The following is a 22,693-nucleotide window of genomic DNA, read 5'->3' as shown; positions in this document are numbered from 1 at the left end:
AATCGAGAGGAGAAGAAGGTGGATATGGCTGATAGGCACTCTGGGATTCTGGAAGCAGAGAGGTGACATCTGGGCCAGAGAGGTAGATTTGAGCATCATCAGCATATAGATGGTAATGGAAGCCAGAGGACTTTGAGTTGTCCCAGGCCAAGTGTATAGATTGAGAAGAGAAGAGGTCCTAGGACAGAGTCTTGAGGGACACCAACAGAGAGGGGGCGAGATGAGGAGGTAGTGTGGGAGTGGGAGATGCTGAATGTGCGGTTGGACAGGTATGAGGAGATCCAGGATAGGGCAAGGTCTTTGACACCAAAGAAAGAGAGGATCTGTATTAGGAGGCAGTGGTCAACTGTGTCGAAGGCCGAGGACAGATCTAGAAGGAGAAGTATAGAGAACTGTCGGTTAGCTTTGTAAGTAAGTCATTCGTAAGTTTGGTCAGGGCAGTCTCAGTGGAATGGTGGGGACGGAAGCCAGATTGTAGGTTATCGAAGAGCGAGTTGGATGCAAGGTGAGAGGAAAGTTCAGCGTGGACGTGCTGCTCAAGAGGTTTGGAAGCAAATGGGAGCAAAGATATGGGGCAATAGCTGGACATAGCGCTCGGGTCATGGGAAGGCATTTTGAGAATAGTTGTGAATGTGGCATGTTTGAAAGCAGAGGGGAAGGTACCAGAAGTTAGTGATAGATTGAAGAAATGGGTTAGGGACGGGATAAGTGTAGTGGTGAGGTTGAGGAGGAGGTGGGATGGAGTCAAGTGCACAAGTGCTGAGGTGTGTTTGTGAACACTTTAGGGGTGTTACGTTTGTACTCAACATAGGCATGAGAATGTTCAGCAGCCCATATGTGGACATTATGGCGATGAACATGTCCACAGATATGGAAGGTCGCCTCATCGCTAAACACAATCTTCTGCAAAAAATCTTGCATCATTGTCAATCTCATGAAGCATATCTGTAGCAAACGCGCATCGTTTGGGTCTATCCGTCGGTTTGATAGCGTGCAACAGCCTCAATTTGTACCCCGTAAAACAGAGACGTTTCTTTAACACCTTATGAACTGTAGTCTTGCTTAGGTGTAATTGTCAAGCACACGCACAGATTTTTTAGAGCTCCTTAGGTAGCTATCCCGTATAGCCTCTACAGACTTGTCACTGACTGATGGCCTACCAGAACAGGGTTTCTCCACCAGACTGCCGGTTTCCTTCAACTGCTTATCCCACCGAGTAATGTTATTCCTGTGTTGTGGTGCATCGTTATAAATGTGCCGATATTCACATAGCACTTTGGTCACGGATTCGAGCCACAGAACACACTGAACTTTCCTCTGTGCCATCCACATCTTGACTGGCATGGAAAACCACACTGCTGGCATAAACTTGTGGTTGCATGATGTCACAGACCTCACAGTGTATTAATCAGAGTTCAGTTTATCAGGGGTTAATCTGACTGGAGGCTCAGCAACAGCTTAAATGAGTTTGTGTTGTTTGATTGGTTCCTGTTATCTCTCCTCATGAACAGGTCTGATATGATTGGGCCAGAAAAAGAGCGCCAAAATGTAAGCTATATGACTTTACGGACACACTGTATAAAGTGTCAGTGTACTGGTAATACAGTGATCACCAGTGACATTATACACAGGAGCTCTGTATATAGTATATAATGTACAGGTAATACAGTGATCACCAGTGACATTATACACAGGAGCTCTGTATATAGTATATAATGTACAGGTAATACAGTGATCACCAGTGACATTATACACAGGCGCTCTGTATATAGTATATAATGTACAGGTAATATAGTGATCACCAGTAGGGTTGAGCGAAACGGATCGTTCATTTTCATAAGTCGCCGACTTTTGGCAAAGTCGGCGTCTCATGAAACCCGACCCGATCCCTGTGTGGGGTCGGCCATGCGGTACGCGATCTTGGCGCCAAAGTCGCGTTTCGAATGACGCGTTTAGCGCCATTTTTTCAGCCAATGAAGGAGTGTGGGCAGAGTGATGACATAGGGGTTAGGGCGTGCACGCCTATCATCATTTTATCGCTTGTGCGCAGTAGGGATTTGCAATGTGTAACACGAGATTTTCTGTGCTGGGACGGAGGGGGAATATGGGACGGAGGAGAGAGAGAGAGAGGGAGAGAGAGAAAAAAAAATAAAAAAAATAAAAAATATTCCCAATTGACGTGCATAGGGTTTCGTGTTCCGGCCGATCCTCGACTTTTCGCAGTAATCGGCCGATTTCGCCCGACTCGACTTTTCAAAAAGTCGGGTTTCACAAAACATGACTCGACCCTAAAAAGGTCAAGGTCGCTCAACCCTAATCACCAGTAACATTATACACAGGAGATCTGTACTTAGCATGCAGTGACATCATATGGCGACGACGGTACATCGACATCAGCTGCCGGCCTGTGATTGGCTGCCCTGTTAACTGTTGCTATGTGGGAGGAATCTCCAGCACAGCATCAAATTTTAACAGCCTCTGTATCTGAGGATTAATGTTACACAGCCGGCAGGATCCTGCAGTTGGGGCCCGCTGAGCAGAGGAGAGGGGCCCGCTGCGGTCAGTGGGTTTGGGGAGAAGGATACTTATATTATGAAGTCTTCAGGAATATTAGGACTAATTAAGATATATAAAAGAATTGTCAAACTGAAAAAAAGTGTATGGCCGGGGTCACACGAGTGCGAGAGAATCGGCTAAATTATGCTACGGACCCTCGGCTCAAACTCTCATCCGAGTGTCCTCTAATTCTCTTGCATGAGATAATCGGAGCACATTGAGAAGCCAGGCAACTTCTTCATCGTATGAGGCCATGGATGTCGGACTGCACTCAGATGACAGCTGAGTGCAGCCTTATGTTTCACACGCATCCATAGATTTCAGTGGGTGATCCAAATCCCAGAGCCACTTGCAGCATGCTGCAGATTATTTTTCCACAGACCAATTTGGTGTAGGGAAAAAAAAAATCACAGATCTGCGCTGCCCCATAGTATAACATTGTCCGATAAAACATCACAGCACCCGGCCGTGTTATACGCCAGTGTGAATGAGGACTAAGATTTTATCCCCCTGCAATATACTGTGCTTGGGAGGATTATTTATATATGTTATGTATATATATACCGTACATATAAATAGTTTGGAGTAAATGCCCCCTGTGAAAATCTTCAGAGGGGCTGCTGTGTCCTGTCAGGGGCAGACTGGGCTCTCACTCACTGACTGAGGTAACTGAGCACGAGAAGGCTGCACTGAGCCAGCGCTGAGCAGGGATTGGATGGTGGAAAGTCCCGCCCTCCTGAGGCTCAGCACTGACTGCCTCTCCCAGCTGTCTGTCACAGCGAGGCTCCTCCTCTTTCCTCACACACAGCTCTGGTATATAAAAGCTGTGACGTGGGCTCACAGACTCACACCAGTAAGGGGAATGATACCCTCTGGGGCCTGCTCACAACTGCCTGGTGGGGGTCCTGGCTGTGGGGGGTTGTAGTGTCCTATGTACAGAGTATTATACAGTCGTAAAATAATGATGTTGGGGGTTGTAGTGTCCTATGTACAGAGAATTGTACAGTCGTAAAATAATGATGTTGGGGGTTGTAGTGTCCTATGTACAGAGTATTGTACAGTCATAAAATAATGATGTTGGTGGTTGTAGTGTCCTATGTACAGAGAATTGTACAGTCGTAAAATAATGATGTTGGGGGTTGTAGTGTCCTATGTACAGGTTATTATACAGTCGTAAAATAATGATGCTGGGGGTTGTAGTGTCCTATGTACAGAGTATTGTACAGTCGTAAAATAATGATGTTGGGGGTTGTATTATCTTATGTACAGAGTATTATACAGTCGTAAAATAATGATGTTGGGGGTTGTAGTGTCCTATGTACAGAATATTATACAGCAGTAAAATAATGATGTTGGGGGTTGTAGTGTCCTATGTACAGAGTATTGTACAGTCATAAAATAATGATGTTGGGGGTTGTAGTGTCCTATGTACAGAGTATTATACAGTCGTAAAATAATGAGGTTGGGGTTTGTAGTATCTTATGTACAGAGTATTGTACAGTCATAAAATAATGATGTTGGGGGTTGTAGTGTCCTATGTACAGAGTATTGTACAGTCATAAAATAATGATGTTGGGGGTTGTAGTGTCCTATGTACAGAGAATTGTACAGTCATAAAATAATGATGTTGGGGGTTGTAGTGTCCTATGTACAGAGAATTGTACAGTCATAAAATAATGATGTTGGTGGTTGTAGTGTCCTATGTACAGAGAATTGTACAGTCGTAAAATAATGATGTTGGGGGTTGTAGTGTCCTATGTACATGTTATTATACAGTCGTAAAATAATGATGCTGGGGGTTGTAGTGTCCTATGTACAGAGTATTGTACAGTCGTAAAATAATGATGTTGGGGGTTGTAGTGTCCTATATACAGAGTATTATACAGTCGTAAAATAATGATGTTGGGGGTTGTAGTGTCCTATGTACAGAGAATTGTACAGTCGTAAAATAATGATGTTGGGGGTTGTAGTGTCCTATGTACAGAGTATTGTACAGTCATAAAATAATGATGTTGGGGGTTGTAGTGTCCTATGTACAGAGAATTGTACAGTCGTAAAATATGATGTTGGGGGTTGTAGTGTCCTATGTACATGTTATTATACAGTCGTAAAATAATGATGCTGGGGGTTGTAGTGTCCTATGTACAGAGTATTGTACAGTCGTAAAATAATGATGTTGGGGGTTGTAGTATCTTATGTACAGAGTATTATACAGTCGTAAAATAATGATGTTGGGGGTTGTAGTGTCCTATGTACAGAGAATTGTACAGTTGTAAAATAATGATGTTGGGGGTTGTAGTGTCAAATACAGAGCATTGTACAGTCGTAAATTAATGATGTTGGGGGTTGTAGTATCTTATGTACAGAGTATTATACAGTCATAAAATAATGATGATGTTGGGGGTTGTAGTGTCCTATATACAGAATATTATACAGCAGTAAAATAATGATGTTGGGGGTTGTAGTGTCCTATGTACAGAGTATTATACAGTCGTAAAATAATGAGGTTGGGGTTTGTAGTATCTTATGTACAGAGTATTATACAGTAGTAAAATAATGATGTTGGGGGTTGTAGTGTCCTATGTGCAGAGTATTGTGCAGTCGTAAAATAATGATGTTGGGGGTTGTAGTGTCCTATGTACAGAGTATTGTACAGTCATAAAGTAATGATGTTGGGGGTTGTAGTGTCCTATGTACAGAGAATTGTACAGTCGTAAAATAATGATGTTGGGGGTTGTAGTGTCCTATGTACAGAGAATTGTACAGTCATAAAGTAATGATGTTGGGGGTTGTAGTGTCCTATGTACAGAGAATTGTACAGTCGTAAAATAATGATGTTGGGGGTTGTAGTGTCCTATGTACAAAGTATTGTACAGTCGTAAAATAATGATGATGTTGGGGGTTGTAGTGTCCTATGTACAGAGTATTGTACAGTCGTAAAATAATGATGTTGGGGGTTGTAGTGTCCTATGTACAGAGAATTGTACAGTCATAAAGTAATGATGTTGGGGGTTGTAGTGTCCTATGTACAGAGAATTGTACAGTCGTAAAATAATGATGTTGGGGGTTGTAGTGTCCTATGTACAAAGTATTGTACAGTCGTAAAATAATGATGTTGGGGGTTGTAGTGTCCTATGTACAGAGAATTGTACAGTCATAAAGTAATGATGTTGGGGGTTGTAGTGTCCTATGTACAGAGAATTGTACAGTCGTAAAATAATGATGTTGGGGGTTGTAGTGTCCTATGTACAAAGTATTGTACAGTCGTAAAATAATGATGTTGGGGTTGTAGTGTCCTATGTGCAGAGTAATGTACAGTCGTAAAATAATGATGTTGGGGGTTGTAGTGTCCTATGTACAGAGTATTGTACAGTCATAAAATAATGATGTTGGGGATTGTAGTATCTTATGTACAGAGTATTATACAGTCGTAAAATAATGATGTTGGGGGTTGTAGTTTCCTATGTGCAGAGTATTATACAGTCGTAAAATATTCCCAGTAAACCATATATCCTCAATGAGTGTCATCTAATGGTTTATGTTTTCCATTTCAGGATCACTTTGAAACATTTCTCTTTCCCATACCCCTAAAAACCAGTTGGCACATGACGGTGCGCAGGAGGTGCCCATGGCTGTTCCCTGTGTGTCAATACCAATTCCTATAGTGTCAGCAGCAGTTTGGTCACCTGTGGTTCAGTATTGCTTGATTCAAGGATCCAAGATTCCGCTGCTGATCCATCTGTGTGTTTGACGGATGTATGTAAGGATTTCACGTCTGCTGTGACCATGACCACGTCATCTGTAAGATGTAGGGCCACCGTGGAATCCTTAATATATGATGGTAGAGTTGCTACCAGTGGTATCAAGAAGAATTCTAGGGTGTCACAGTTGATTTCACAAAGGCCCCTATTTCCCGGTAGTCTTGGGGGTCCTTGTGAACTTTAGGAATGAGATAAAGTGTAGGTAAACGGGGCTCCCGATCCTGGACCATATCCAACTTTTTTTTTTACGATAGGCCTTCTCCAAAATTGCTATTAGCTCTGTTTGAAATTTGTGTGTTGGGTTAGCTGGTTGTTGTTTCCGTAACATTTGGTGTCACTGAGTAATTTTTTGGCTTGTTTTTTGTACCTAGTACAAGGCCATACTATCACTTTGCCCCCTTTATCTGCGGATTTAGAGACAATGTCTTTCCATTGTTGGAGTTCCCTAATGGCCATCCGTTCCTTTCTGTTTAGGTTATTAGACCATTTTTTTGGTCTCTGTTAATTGATTGGTATCAGACATGACCCATTTGGTGAAAATATCAACCGAGGGGCAAATACTTAGAGCAAGATTTTTTTTGGGATATCTACCAAAAAGGTGTGTGGGAAAGTTATCGACCTGAGCTTCGTTGCCTCCTAACAAAGATTCGAGAACTTTAACGGCTTCCTGTTCTTCAACAGTAGGAAACAGTTCTCGATGATCAGGTTTCTAATGAAGTTTTCGGAAAATTGTTTTTCTTGGAAATAAATTTACGTCTTTAGTAACTAAAAAAAAGATCTGGGGAATGGGATGGAGAAAATGTTAAACCTTTTTGAAGGACCTGTAGTTGGGAATCAATAAGGGTATGTTTGGACAAATTGATGACCTTACGCCTATAGTTGTCATAATTTTTGTCCCGTTGATGGTTTTTTTTAGGCGACTGAGGGAATTTCCTTCTTCCAGCATATCTGGTAACAGGTCCAGAGGATGACATGGCCTCCAAGTTGTTCTTGGAGTACCTGTTGTCCCCTATGATGTCATAGAGATGGAGGATTCACTTCTGGAAATTGATGGCCTTTTTGTTTTTGTGGCATATTGCCATCTACAGTGATGTCTCTTGTGATTTTTTTCATTTTACCTTCACTGCCGTCCGACTCCCACTTTTCTAGTTCTTTGTCCATTTCTTTAAGGTGTCTATCGAAAATATCTGCCTGTACTTATTTTTCCATGGTTTGTTGGATTTTGAGGATATCATCATCTATGGTTTTTTAGGGTTTGAACATTGCGTTCAATGATAATTTGTATGAATGACAATGAACATGCGGTTGACCCTTTATTCCATCTTTTTTTTTGAGGGTCTCATTCTCTAGGTTAAACGAGGGGTACGATTGAAGCCTCAGTCCTCTTGGGATAATTTTAGGTTCCAAGTAATTGTCCAAAGAGGTCTTGGTCCACCAGACTTTAGTTTTTCTAAGCATTAGACTCTTGTATTGTCGAATAAGTTCTTTATTCGTAACCATGTTTTCATTAAAAAAAAACACTAGAGGAAACGCGTGTAAAAATGTCTGACGCTTTTGTTTACCAGGCCATCTCTGTGGCTTTCAAATCCATAATTCTACAGTGAAAGGAACCTCCGTCGTAAACGTAATATAAGATCATTAATTAATATAGGGTGTCCAGAGTAATGTGGTACCATACATGAATAATTATCAAAAAGCGGCCCCTATATTATTCCATGTTAGTAAGTGGAACGAAGGGGCCACATCATTTAACACTTCCACAGATAGTATAAAAATATTAGATTTTATTAAATCAGCTTATTAAAATGTACAAAACATCAAATTTAAAAACCTCAAAGAATTGATGCCTCGTGTGATCGACCACACAGGAAAGCAGTTTCAGATAGACAGGCTCGGACTGGCACATAGGGTAGCAGGGCAATTCCCCGGTGGGCCGCTGTGCATATCTGGGCCCCAGACCCCACTGTATGGACTGTACTTAGCATAATTAACTTGATTCACTCTGCACAGAAAAAAAGCATCTCATCATTCGTTAACCAAACTACCCAATGTATTATTTTATAGAGATGTAGGTAAATTTGTGAATGAGGGTAGTGTAGTATAATATTTGTATGCAGGTGAAAAGTGGGCCTGCCCCCAAAGTCAATGTTACTGGTGGGCCCTTAGCCCCCAGTCCGACACTACTTGTAGATATTAGGAATGTTGTGTGTCCAGAGCTGTATCCAGTTGTGCTGCCCTCAGCCCCGATGCACGTTTTGTGTATACTTCCTCAGGGGTCATGTTTAGAGGGAATGTGCTGGATGTTTTATATAGTATGCAGGTGAAAAGCTGGCCCCTCATAGTCAATGTTACTGGTGGGCCCTTATCACTCCAGTCCACCACTGCCTTTAGATATTAGGAATGTTGTGTGTCCAGAGCTGTATCCGGTTGTGCTGCCCTCAGCCCCGACGCACTTTTTCTGTACACTTCCTCAGGGGACGTGTTTAGAGAGGGGATGTTTTATATACCTTGGTGGCCAATGGCCAATTTAAGGTGTCGTGTCCTGTCATGTGCTGTAAGTAGGAATGACGGAGTTGCTGGTTTTTGAATGGCTGTCTCCTTGGCGCGACACCCTCCTGGGGCGTCACAGTCACGTAAATTGTGGATTCCGGCATGTGGACCGCAAGCCCACAGCGCATTTTTTCATATTGCGAGTACAAATTAAAGTTCCTATTTTTTTTCCCAGTTTCTCAAGATTGGATATAATGCAGGAGGAACGCCGATCATCCTGGTCATCTTCATGTCCCACGCATCACCCGAAATCCAACATCACTCACTGGATCTATGACACCTAATCCTCAACCGGCACGGATCACCGACGAAGACACCAACACATCCAGGACAACGAGAAAGGCCACAACAGGTAAGAACCATAACGAGGAAGACAAGGCAGAGGAGTTACAATCACACGTAACAACACAGATATTGTAAGAAATGTACAGATATAATCCCCAATAACACCATCTGGAAAGATCATGCTACACTAAAGTGATGATGTTGGGGGTTGTAGTGTCCTATGTATAGAGTATTATACATTCGTAATATGATGATGTTGGGGGTTGTAGTGTCCTATGTATAGAGTATTATACAGTCGTAGCATAATGATGTTGGGGGTTGTAGTGTCCTATGTAGAGTATTATACCGTCGTAAAATAATGATGTTGGGGGTTGTAGAGTCTTATGTACAGAGTATTGTACAGTCATAAAATAATGATGTTGGGGGTTGTAGTGTCCTATGTAGAGTATTATACAGTCATAAAATAATGACGTTGGGGGTTGTAGTGCCCTATGTAGAGTATTATACAGTCATAAAATAATGATGTTGGGGGTTGTAGTGTCCTATGTGCAGAGTATTGTACAGTCGTAAAATAATGATGTTGGGGGTTGTAGTGCCCTATGTAGAGTATTATACAGTCATAAAATAATGACGTTGGGGGTTGTAGTGTCCTATGTGCAGAGTATTGTACAGTCGTAAAATAATGATGTTGGGGGTTGTAGTGTCCTATGTAGAGTATTATACAGTCATAAAATAATGACGTTGGGGGTTGTAGTGTCCTATGTACAGAGTATTGTACAGTCGTAAAATAATGATGTTGGGGGTTGTAGTGCCCTATGTACAGAGTATTGTACAGTTGTAAAATAATGATGTTGGGGGTTGTAGTGTCCTAAGTACAGAGCATTGTACAGTCGTAAAATAATGATGTTGGGGGTTGTAGTGTCCTATGTACAGAGTATTGTACAGTCGTAAAATAATGACGTTGGGGGTTGTAGTGTCCTATGTACAGAGTATTATACAGTCATAAAATAATGACGTTGGGGGTTGTAGTGTCCTATGTACAGAATATTATACAGTCGTAAAATAATGACGTTGGGGGTTGTAGTGTCCTATGTACAGAGTATTGTACAGTCGTAAAATAATGATGTTGGGGGTTGTAGTGTCCTAAGTACAGAGCATTGTACAGTCGTAAAATAATGATGTTGGGGGTTGTAGTGTCCTATGTACAGAGTATTATACAGTTGTAAAATAATGATGTTGGGGGTTGTAGTGTCCTATGTACAGAGTATTGTACAGTCATAAAATAATGATGGTGGGGGTTGTAGTGTCCTATGTACAGAGTATTATACAGTCATAAAATAATGATGTTGGGGGTTGTAGTGTCCTATGTACAGAATATTATACAGTCGTAAAATAATGACGTTGGGGGTTGTAGTGTCCTATGTACAGAGTATTGTACAGTCGTAAAATAATGATGTTGGGGGTTGTAGTGCCCTATGTACAGAGTATTGTACAGTTGTAAAATAATGATGTTGGGGGTTGTTGTGTCCTAAGTACAGAGCATTGTACAGTCGTAAAATAATGATGTTGGGGGTTGTAGTGTCCTATGTACAGAGTATTATACAGTTGTAAAATAATGATGTTGGGGGTTGTAGTGTCCTATGTACAGAGTATTGTACTGTCGTTACATTAACCCCTTTCTGCCATCTGACGGATGAGTACATCCGATGGCAGAACCCCCGCTTTGATGTGGGCTCCGGCGGTGAGCCCGCTTCAAAGCTGGGACATGTCAGCTGTTTTGTACAGCTGACATGTGCCCGCAATAGGTGAGGGTTGAATCGCAATCCGCCCATGCTTATTAACTAGTTAAATGCCGCTGTTAAACTCTGACAGCGGTATTTGATGCGTGCTTCCTGCCATCGGTCCGAAATACGCGCACCGCTGACCCCGTCATGTGATCTGGAGTCAGCGATGCGTTGGCATGACAACCAGAGGTCTTCTGGAGACCTCTATGGTTGTTGATGTCAGATTGGTGTGAGCGCCACTTTGTGGTCGGCGCTTATAGCAACGCTGTAATTCTGCTACATAGAGGCGATCTGATGAACGCTGCTATGTAGCAGAGCTGATCAGGCTATGCCAGCTTCTAGCCTCCCATGGAAGCTATTGAAGCATGGCAAAAGTAAAAAAAAAAAAATGTTCTTAAAAATATGAAAAAAATAAAAAATATATAAAAGTTCAAATCACCCCCTTTCACCCCACTCAAAATAAAACAATGAATAAAATGAAAGCTACACATATTTAGCATCGCAGCCTTCAGAATCGCCTGATCTATCAATAAAAAAAAATTAACCTGATCGCTAAACAGCGTAGCGAGAACAAAATTCAAAACATTAGAATTACCTTTTTTTTTGGTCTCTGCGACATTGCATTAAAATGCAATAACAGGCAAAAAAAAAGAATGTATCTGCACAAAGATGGTATCATTAAAAACGTCAGCTTGGCACGCAAAAAATTAGCCCTCACCCGACCCCAGATCACAAAAAATGGAGACGCTACGGGTATCGGAAAATGGCACAATTTTTTTTTTTTGCAAAGTTTGGAATTTCTTTTCACCATTTAGATAAAAAAGAGCCTAGACATGTTTGGTGTCTATGAGCTCGTACTGACCTAGAGAATCATAATGGCAGGTCAGTTTTAGCATTTAGAGAATCTAGCAAAAAAGCCAAACAAAAAACTAGTGTGGGATTGTACTTTTTTTGCAATTTCACCGCACTTGGAATTTTTTTACCATTTTCTAGTACACGACATGGTAAAATCCAATGGTGTTCAAAAGTACAACTCGTCCCGCAAAAAAAAAGCCCTCACATGACCATATTGACGGAAAAATAAAAAAGTTAAGGCTCTGGGAAGGAGGGGAGCGAGAAACGAAAACTCAAAACTGAAAAAAGCTCCAGGGGTTAAGGGGTTAATATTATTGGGGTTGTAGTGTCCTATGTACAGAGAATTGTACAATAGTAAAATAATGATGTTGGGGGTTGTAGTGTCCTCCTCACCGGTCACCCATGCCAGCAACATGCGCACCCCCCGCAGAAACCTTCCACACCTAGACACCCACACACTCTCTTGACTCTATCCTACCACTGGCATCCATATCCTCACTCCACGACACAGACTCTGCCACTGCTTTCTACAATGCCACTCTCGCATCAGCTATTCACACGGTCGCCCCTCTTGTTCATGGCAGAGTGCGACGTATCAATAGACAACCCTGGCACAATAACACCACTATAAAGCTCCGGCAAGTGTCCAGGGTTGCGGAGCGGCATTGGAAGAAAATATTCACAAGGCGACTTCACTGCACTCAAACAGGCAACACTTGCTTTCAAATCTGCCCTCACCTCTGCTAAACAGGCCTACTTCACAACCCTCATATCTTCCCTATCCTACAACCCCAAACAGTAAAGGTACCGTCTCACAGTGGCACTTTGGTCGCTACGACGGCACGATCCGTGACATTCCAGCGATATACTTACGATCTCGCTGTGTGACACGCTACTGCGATCAGGGACCCCGCTGAGAATCGTATGTCGTAGCAGATCGTTTGAAACTTTCTTTCATCGTCAAGTGTCCCGCTGTGGCGGCATGATCGCATCGTGTAACAAAGGTGTGCACGATATGACATGCCCGTGCGACTGTCCCGTACGACTTCTACATCGCAAATACGTCATGAAATTATCGCTCCAGCGCTGTGCATTGCGAAGTGTGACCGCAGTCTACGACGCTGGAGCGATAATGGAGTGATGCTGGAGCGTCACGGATCGTGCCGTCGTAGCGTCCAAAGTGCCACTGTGAGACGGTTATTCAAAACCTTTATCTCCCTCCTCCACCCACCACTGCCCCCTCCAACCTCCCTCATCTCTGCTGAGGACTTTGCCACACACTTTAAAAATAAGATCGACCAGACAAGGCAAGTCTTCATTGTTCAACCACCACAACCCCTTTGTATACCAGACCAATGCCCAAACCCCATAACTTCCCTCTCCAACTTCACTAAAGGGGGGCTTCATTGTCTCCTCTCCAAATCGCACCTCACCACCTGTGCGCTTGACCCCATCCCATCCCACCTCCTCCCCAAACCCACCACCACACTTATCCCATCCCTAAGGCTTGTTTCACATTTCCGTCTTGTGACGTCCGTCATGCTGCGTAGGTGCGACGTATCGACCGACTTCATGAAAAGATTGGGAAACAGATGTAACGCATCCAGTAATCTGACTGATGCATCGAAAGTGGTAGGACCTGAATTTCAATGTAGAAAATTCTAGAGAGAGAGAGAGACGGATCCAGTGCACGATGGATGAAACGGATGGCCATCCATCACAATCCGTCGCTAATACAAGTCTATGGGAAAAAACAGGATCCTGCAGAAAAATTTGCAGGATCCTGTTTTTTCAAAACTCGACGGATTTCGACAGGAGAGAAAAGAAGGAAGTGTGAAAGAGGCCTAACCCACCTCTTCAACCTATCACTAACTTCTGGCACCTTCCCTTCTGCTTTCAAACATGCCACAATCACGCCTATCCTTAAAAAGCCAACCCCCGACCCAACAGCTATGTCCAGCTATCGCCCAGGGCCGGACTGGCCATCGGGCACTTCTGGCAAATGCCTCTGACACTGCGGGTGCGCGATGACGTCATATCATTGCGCACCTGCTGTGTCCCGGGCAGACTGCAGCCACCGAGACAGGAGTAGGGAACAGCGCGGGCAAGAGGAAAGGTGAGGAGAGTGTGTTTTTTTTTTATTTTTTTACTGGGCTGTGGGGCCATTATCGGGGGGGGGGGGGGAGAGGTGAGATGTTGGCTGTGCTGTATATACCACTGTGTTGGCTGTGCTGTATATACCAATACCACTGTGTTGGCTGTGCTGTATATACCACTGTGTTTTCGGTGCTGTATATACCACTGTGTGGGCTGTGCTGTATATACCACTGTGTGGGCTGTGCTGTATATACCACTGTGTGGGCTGTGCTGTATATACCACTGTGTGGGCTGTGCTGTATATACTACTGTGTGGGCTGTGCTGTATATACTACTGTGTGGGCTGTGCTGTATATACTACTGTGTGGGCTGTGCTACATACTACTACGCGGGCTGTGCTGTATACTACCACGTGGGCTGTTCTATATTATGCAGGCTGTGCTATATACTATGCGGGCTTTGATATATACTATGGGGGGTATATTATATTCTATGGGGGAGGCCGTGTTATATACTATGTGGCTGTGTTATATACTATTGCGGGGGTATATTATATTCTATGGGGGAGGCTGTCTTATATACTATGGGGGTATATTATATTCTATGGGGGAGGCTGTCTTATATACAATGGGGGTATATTATATTCTATGGGGGAGGCTGTCTTGTATACCAAGGGGGGCTGCATTATATTCTATGGGGGGCTACATTTTATATAATGGAGAGGTGGGCTGTATTATATTCTATGGGGGGCTGTATTAGATTTTATGAGGGATGATTGCATCATACTCTTTGATGGGGCTGCATTATATTCTATGGGGAGGTGGTCTGTATTCTATTCTATTCGGGGCTACATTATATTCTATGGGGGGCAGTATTATATTTATATTCTGTGAGGGGTGATTGCATCATACTCTATGGGGGGGCTGCATTATATTCTATAAGTTGGCTGCATTATACTCTGGGTTGGCTGCATTATACTCTGGGGTGGCTGCATTATATTCTGTAGGGTGGTGGCTGCCTTATACTATATGTGGGTTGCATTATACTGTAATGAGGACTATGGGGAATACGTTATACTATATGAAGAACTATGGGGTGCATTATACTATGGGAAGTGAATTGTACTTCATGGATGACTATGGCGGTGCATTATACTATATGGAGCACTATGAGGAAAGTATTATACTATATGGAGGACTGAGCAGTGTATTTTAATATATGGAGGACTATAGGGAGTGTATTATACTATATGGAGGACTGTGGTGCACATTATAATATATGGAGGACTATGGGGTGTATTTTACTAAACAAGTAAAATGCCGCCTATTCAGATTGTTTTTGCTGGAACAAAAATCCTTGTTCTCAGCAGTGCATCGCCGGTGTAAACTGTAGATGTGCTGCTTATAACATGATCCTGTATGGTGATCTGTTAGTGATCTATTAGTGATCATTCTGTCCCATCATTATTCCTCAGCTGGTGGAAAGAGGCCGGGAAACAAGCGTTGAACAACTTCAGTATTGTCGATCAAACTCATTTAGCGGCCTGAATTCAGCGCTTGTAAACCGAAATGCTTTTGTGTGATGTGCAATATGTTAGCATTTGGGGTCACATTTTAAACTTTGCCTAGGGCTCCACTTTAAAATAGCTAAAAGCACAAAAAGAGGATTCAGAGATCCTCCAAAAATGAGAAAAAACAGCAAAACAAGGCAGAGATGCTTACCTGCCTAGGCCTCCAAACAAATGCACTATCAGGATGCAGTGGACCCATGTGGTCAAGATGAAAAAAAACACAGGTGCAGCATAACCGATGAGGCAGCCACTCACGGCCTACCAAACTAATGGAGGGGGTGGCTGCTTGGCACATTGCTGCACATAAAAAACTTGTATGTGGCGCTGTTCACACAATGGAGATGCACAGCATCCAGGCAGGCCTAGTAGTGACACCCTTCTATTAGATCAGGCGGGCCTGCCCAGCGCTATCCAAATGCACCCCATCTGAACAGACACCACAGTTTACAAGAGAAAAATGGGCCCAACTGCACCCCGAAAAAAAGTGCAAAAAACACATAAAAAAATATATCTTTATGTGAGGTATTAGTTGATATTTTCAAGGAAGTACTTCCTTGATAAAGCGGCGTTTGCAGCCGCGAAACACGTGTCGGGGTCGGTATTCTGGCGGGACCCCGCTCCTCCACTTCCCCTCCTGCACCCTGGTAAGCTTATCTGGCTTAATTTATTGTTCAGTAATTGCTGAACTAATCTTTGACTTAGTTATTGACTGCTGAACCAGGCTGCATTATATGGGGGATTTCCCTCCTGGATTATTACTAAAATGGGGATTGTAGAGGGGTGGGTGCCCTCTGACATATGCAAAATTATGGTACCTACTATATACCCTTAAGTATTACTGCTGTTTTTAATTCCTTTTGTTATAATAAAGTACATGTTTTCTATATATACATGCTCCGGTTTCTCCTTTTTTCTCTCCTCATCACTACTGAAGCTACTGCCTCACCAACACCGGAGCTCCTGCAACCCTCAACCTACTATCTCCTTCCCCATAATCCTGTAGAATGTAAGCCCGCAAGGGCAAGGTCCTCGCCCCTCTGTATCAGTCTGTCATTGTTAGTTTGTTTACTGTAAGTGATGTCTGTAACTTGTATGTAACCCCTTCTCATGTACAGCACCATGGAATCAATGGTGCTATATAAATAAATAATAATAATATTGTACAGTCGTAAAATAATGATGTTGGAGGTTGTAGTGTCCTTTGTACAGAGTATTAAACAGTCGTAAAGTAATGATGTTGGGGGTTGTAGTGTCCTATGTACAGGTTACTATACAGTCGTAAAATATTGATGTTGGGGGTTGTAGTGTCCTATGTACAGAGCATAGCTCCCAACCGTCCCTCATTGTGCGGGACTGTCCCGGATTTGATGCTTTGCCCCGCAGTCCCGCACGGGACGCTCTGATCCCGCAGACAGCAGGAAGAGCGAACCGACAAGCCCTCTTGTGTTTAGCCACGCCCCTGTGTTAAGCCAAGTCCTGGGTCACCTGACTGACCAACCCCCCTGCGCCCCCCCCCATGGCCGCCCGCCCTCATTGAAGACGATAATCACCTTGCTCCAGCGATGCCTGGTCTCGGCATACACAGCTCGTCCTGAATGAGCGGTCACGTGGTACCGCTCATTAAGGTAATGAATATGCACATATTCATGACCTTAATGAGCGGTATCACGTGACCGCTCACGCAGGAAGTAGGTGCTGCGTCGGGAGTTGGGACAGAGCGGAGAGGGATGTCGGCGCGGCTGTGCATTGTGGCACAGGTGAGTATGGGACGGGGGGATGAAGGAGGACATAAGCCGGCGCGCCATGCGAGATGGGAGCGGGAGCAGGGGCGTGGGGGGTGGAGAGATAAGCCATGCATTCAGGGGGGAATATGAGTCATGCATCCAGGGGGGAATATGAGCCATGCATTCAGGGGGGGGGGAATGTGAGCCATGCATTCAGGGGGGGTGTTATGATCCGGTGACCTTGGAGCCGCATGAAACTTTCTCTGGAGTAGGTGGAACTATACTGACCGCAGATCCTGAACTAACACCGCAACTAGAAGTAGCCGTGGGGTGTGCCTAACAAACCCTAGACACCTCGACACAGCCGGAGGGCTAAATACCCCTATAGATGGAAATAGGAATACTACCTTGCCTCAGAGCAGAACCCCAAAGGATAGGCAGCCCCCATGAATATTGACTGTGAGTAGGAGAAGAAAAGACACGCAGGCAGAAAACAAGATTTAGCAAAAGAGGCCACTCTAGCTAAATAGGAAAGGATAGGACAGAATACTAGGCGGTCAGTATTAAAACCCTTCAAAAAATATCCACAGCAGATAATACAATAAATTCCACAATCTAACTAAAGACGTGGAATGAATATCTGCAACCCCAGAGAATCCAACAAGACTGAGAAAATACTGACACAATCTAAGCTGGACAAGAAAACACAAAAGAATAGCACTGAATCATGAAGCACACAGCATGTGTGCCACAGAAAAAAAAACAGACACTTATCTTTGCTGATTTGGCAGAAAGGCAGGAGGAAAGGCAGAGGTCCAACACCTCCCAACAACAATTGACAACTGGCAAGGTCTAATGGATCCTGCACACCTAAATACCCCAGTCAGAACTGCAATCAGCAGAAACACCTGACCAGGACTGCAACTCAGGGACAACTGCATTACCACCTACCACCACCGGAGGGAACCCAAAAGCAGAATTCACAACAGTTCCCCTCCCCCCCCTTGAGGAGGGGTCACCGAACCCTCACCAGCGCCCCCAGGCCGATCAGGACGAGCCAGATGAAAGGCACGGACCAAATCAGCAGCATGGACATCAGAAGCAAAAACCCAAGAGTTCCTCCTGGCCATAACCCTTCCATTTGACAAGGTACTGAAGCCTCCGCCTCGAAAAACGAGAATCCAAATCTTCTCAACCACATACTCCAACTCCCCATCAACCAACACAGGGGCCGGAGGATCAACAGAGGGAACAACGGGCACCACATATTTCCGCAATAAAGATCTATGGAAGACATTATGGATAGCAAAAGAGGCCGGAAGCGCCAATCGAAAAGACACCGGATTAATAATCCCAGAAATCCTATAAGGACCAATAAACCGAGGCTTAAACTTAGGGGAAGAAACCTTCATAGGAACATGACGGGAAGACAACCAAACCAGATCCCCAACCCGAAGCCGGTTACCAACACACCGACGACGGTTAGCAAAACGTTGAGCCTCCTCCTGAGATAACACCAAATTGTCCACCACATGAGCCCAAATCTGCTGCAACCTGTCAAGCACAGAATCCACACCAGGACAGTCAGAAGGCTCAACCTGCCCAGAAGAAAAACGAGGATGAAAACCAAAATTACAAAAGAAAGGCGAAACCAAAGTAGCTGAACTAGCCCGATTATTAAGGGCAAACTCGGCCTATGGCAAAAAGGCCACCCAATCATCCTGATCAGCAGACACAAAGCATCTCAAATAGGTCTCCAAGGTCTGATTAGTTCGCTCGGTCTGGCCATTTGTCTGAGGATGAAATGCAGAAGAAAAAGACAAATCAATGCCCAGCCTAGCACTAAAGGCCCACCAAAACCTAGAAACAAACTGGGAACCTCTGTCGGACACAATATTCTCCGGAATACCATGCAAACGAACCACATGCTGAAAAAACAACGGAACCAAATCTGAAGAGGAAGGCAATTTAGGCAAAGGCACCAAATGAACCATCTTAGAAAACCGGTCACAAACAACCCAGATAACCGACATCCTCTGGGAAACCGGAAGATCAGAAATAAAATCCATAGAAATATGCGTCCAGGGCCTCTCAGGGACCGGCAATGGCAAAAGTAACCCACTAGCACGGAAACAACAAGGCTTGGCCCGCGCACAAGTCCCACAGGACTGCACAAAAGAACGCACATCACGCGACAAGGAAGGCCACCAAAAGGACCTACCAACCAAATCTCTGGTACCAAAAAAAACAGGATGACCAGCCAGCACGGAACAGTGAACCTCAGAAATCACTCTACTAGTCCATCTGTCAGGAACAAACAATTTCCCCACAGGACAGCGGTCAGGTCTGTCAGCCTGAAATTCCTGAAGAACCCGCCGTAAATCAGGGGAAATGGCAGAAAGGACCACCCCTTCTTTCAGAATGCCGACCGGTTCAAGGACCTCAGGAGAATCAGGCAAAAAACTCCTAGAAAGGGCATCAGCCTTAATATTCTTAGAACCCGGAAGATACGAAACCACGAAATCAAAACGGGAAAAAAACAAAGACCATCGAGCCTGTCTAGGACTCAGCCGTTTGGCAGACTCGAGGTAAATCAGATTCTTATGATCAGTCAGGACAACAATACGATGCTTAGCTCCCTCAAGCCAATGTCGCCACTCCTCAAACGCCCATTTCATAGCCAACAACTCCCGATTGCCGACATCATAATTGCGTTCAGCAGGCGAAAACTTGCGGGAGAAGAAGGCACACGGTTTCATCAAGGAACCCACAGAATCCCTCTGAGACAAAACGGCCCCTGCCCCAATCTCAGAGGCGTCAATCTCAACCTGAAACGGAAGGGAAACATCCGGTTGGGCGCAAAACCGGAGCAGAAGTAAATTGGCGTTTAAGCTCCTGAAAGGCAGAGACAGCCGCAGAGGACCAATTCGCCACATCAGCGCCTTTCTTCGTCAAATCGGTCAAGGGTTTAACCACGCTGGAGAAATTAGCAATGAAACGGCGATAAAAATTTGCACATCCCCAAAATTTCTGAAGGCTCTTCACGGATGTGGGTTGAATCCAATCATAAATGGCCTGAACCTTAACCGAATCCATCTCCATAGATGAGGGAGAAAAAATGAAGCCCAAAAAAGAAACCTTCTGCACCCCAAAGAGGCACTTAGACCCCTTCACAAACAAAGCATTGTCACGAAGGATCTGAAATACCATCCTGACCTGTTCAACATGAGACTCCCAATCATCGGAAAAAATCAAAATATCGTCCAAATATACAATCAAGAATTTATCAATATAAGTCCGGAAGATATCATGCATGAAGGATTGAAAAACCGATGGACCATTAGTGAGCCCGAATGGCATCACAAGGTATTCAAAATGGCCTTCGGGCGTATTGAACGCAGTTTTCCATTCATCACCCTGTTTAATACGAACAAGATTATATGCCCCCCGAAGGTCAATCTTAGTAAACCAACTAGCCCCCTTAATCCTAGCAAACAAATCAGAAAGCAAAGGTAAAGGGTATTGAAACTTGACCGTGATCTTATTCAAGAGGCAATAATCAATACAAGGTCTCAAGGAGCCATCCTTCTTAGCAACAAAAAAAAATCCCGCTCCCAACGGTGAAGAAGATGGCCGAATATGCCCTTTCTCCAAAGACTCCTTAACATAACTCCGCATGGCGGTATGTTCAGGCACAGACAGGTTGAAAAGTCGGCCCTTAGGAAACTTACTGCCTGGAATCAAGTCAATAGCACAATCACAGTGCCTGTGCGGTGGAAGGGAACTGGACTTGGGCTCATCGAATACATCCTGAAAATCAGACAAAAACTCTGGAATTTCAGAAGAGGAAGAAGAGGAGATTGACATCAAAGGAACATCATTATGAACCCCCTGACAACCCCAACTAGTCACAGACATAGACTTCCAATCCAACACAGGATTATGTACCTGCAACCACGGAAAACCCAGCACGATAACATCATGCAAATTATGCAACACCAGAAATCGACAATCTTCCTGATGGGCTGGCGCCATGTGCATGGTCACCTGTGTCCAAAACTGAGGCTTATTTTTAGCCAAAGGTGTAGCATCAATCCCCCTTAAAGGAATAGGGTTCTGCAAAGGCTGCAAGGGAAAACCACAACGCCTGGCAAACTCAAAATCCATTAAGTTCAAGGCGGCGCCTGAATCCACAAACGCCATGACAGAAAATGATGACAATGAGCAGATCAAGGACACCGATAACAGAAATTTAGGTTGTACAGTACTGATGGTAAATGAACTAGCGATCCTTTTTGTCCGCTTAGGGCAGACTGAAATGACATGAGAACCGTCCCAACAATAATAACACAACCTATTCTGACGTCTGAGTCCTTGTCGTTCTGTCCTAGACAGAATCCTATCACACTGCATTGGCTCAGGAATTGGCTCTGAGGACGACGCCACAGCGCGCACAGTTCTACGCTCCCGCAAACGCCGATCAATCTGAATGGCCAGAGACATAGAATCACTCAGACCGGAAGGCGTGGGAAACCCCACCATAACATCTTTAACAGATTCAGAAAGACCCTTTCTGAAAATTGCCGCCAAAGCATCATCATTCCATTTAGTCAACACAGACCATTTTCTGAATTTCTGACAATACAATTCTGCCGCCTCTTGACCCTGAGAGAGGGCCAACAAGGTCTTCTCCGCTTGATCCACAGAATTCGGTTCATCATATAATAATCCTAAAGCCTGAAAAAAGGAGTCTACATTAAGCAAAGCAGGATTCCCAGATTCCAGGGAAAATGCCCAATCCTGTGGATCACCACACAGCAGGGAGATGACGATTTTAACCTGCTGAATGGAATCACTGGAGGAACGAGGTCTCAAAGCAAAAAACAGTTTACAATTGTTTTTAAAACTCAAAAATTTGGACCTGTCACCAAAAAACAAATCAGGAGTAGGAATCTTCGGTTCTAAAACAGGAGTCTGAACAATATAATCAGAAATACCCTGTACCCTAGCAGCAAGCTGGTCTATGCGAGAAGCTAATTCCTGAACATCCATGCTAGCACAAGACTCCTCAGCCACCCATAAATAACAAGGGAAAAAAAGACAAAACAGACTGCAGAAAAAAAAATGGCTCAACACACCTTTCTTCCCTTCTTCTGAGATGCATTTAGCTCATTATTGGCCAGTTGTACTGTTATGATCCAGTGACCTTGGAGCCGCATGAAACTTTCTCTGGAGTAGGTGGAAACTATACTGACCGCAGATCCTGAACTAACACCGCAACTAGAAGTAGTCATGGGGTGTGCCTAACAAACCCTAGACACCTCGACACAGCCGGAGGACTAAATACCCCTATAGATGGAAATAGGAATACTACCTTGCCTCAGAGCAGAAAGGATAGGCAGCCCCCATGAATATTGACTGCGAGTAGGAGAAGAAAAGACACACGCAGGCAGAAAACAAGATTAAGCAAAAGAGGCCACTCTAGCTAAATAGGAAAGGATAGGACAGAAT

General features: G+C 44.0%; 1 protein-coding gene across 1 annotated transcript in view; it reads left to right on the top strand.

The window, feature by feature from the left end:
• LOC143767789 (uncharacterized) overlaps positions 1-22,693 on the top strand; it is a 170,133-nt gene that overhangs the window by 98,777 nt on the left and 48,663 nt on the right. The window contains exon 4 of the mRNA XM_077256309.1: positions 9,043-9,219. Within this exon, the coding sequence (XP_077112424.1) occupies positions 9,043-9,151 (109 nt within the window). The 3' untranslated portion in view covers positions 9,152-9,219. The remainder of the gene's footprint in view (positions 1-9,042; positions 9,220-22,693) is intronic.

Source organism: Ranitomeya variabilis, chromosome 4 (genome assembly GCF_051348905.1).
Source record: "Ranitomeya variabilis isolate aRanVar5 chromosome 4, aRanVar5.hap1, whole genome shotgun sequence".
Taxonomy (NCBI): domain Eukaryota; kingdom Metazoa; phylum Chordata; class Amphibia; order Anura; family Dendrobatidae; genus Ranitomeya; species Ranitomeya variabilis.
The sequence above is the reverse complement of the archived record's forward strand: the minus strand, read 5'-3'. Positions and strand labels throughout refer to the sequence as shown.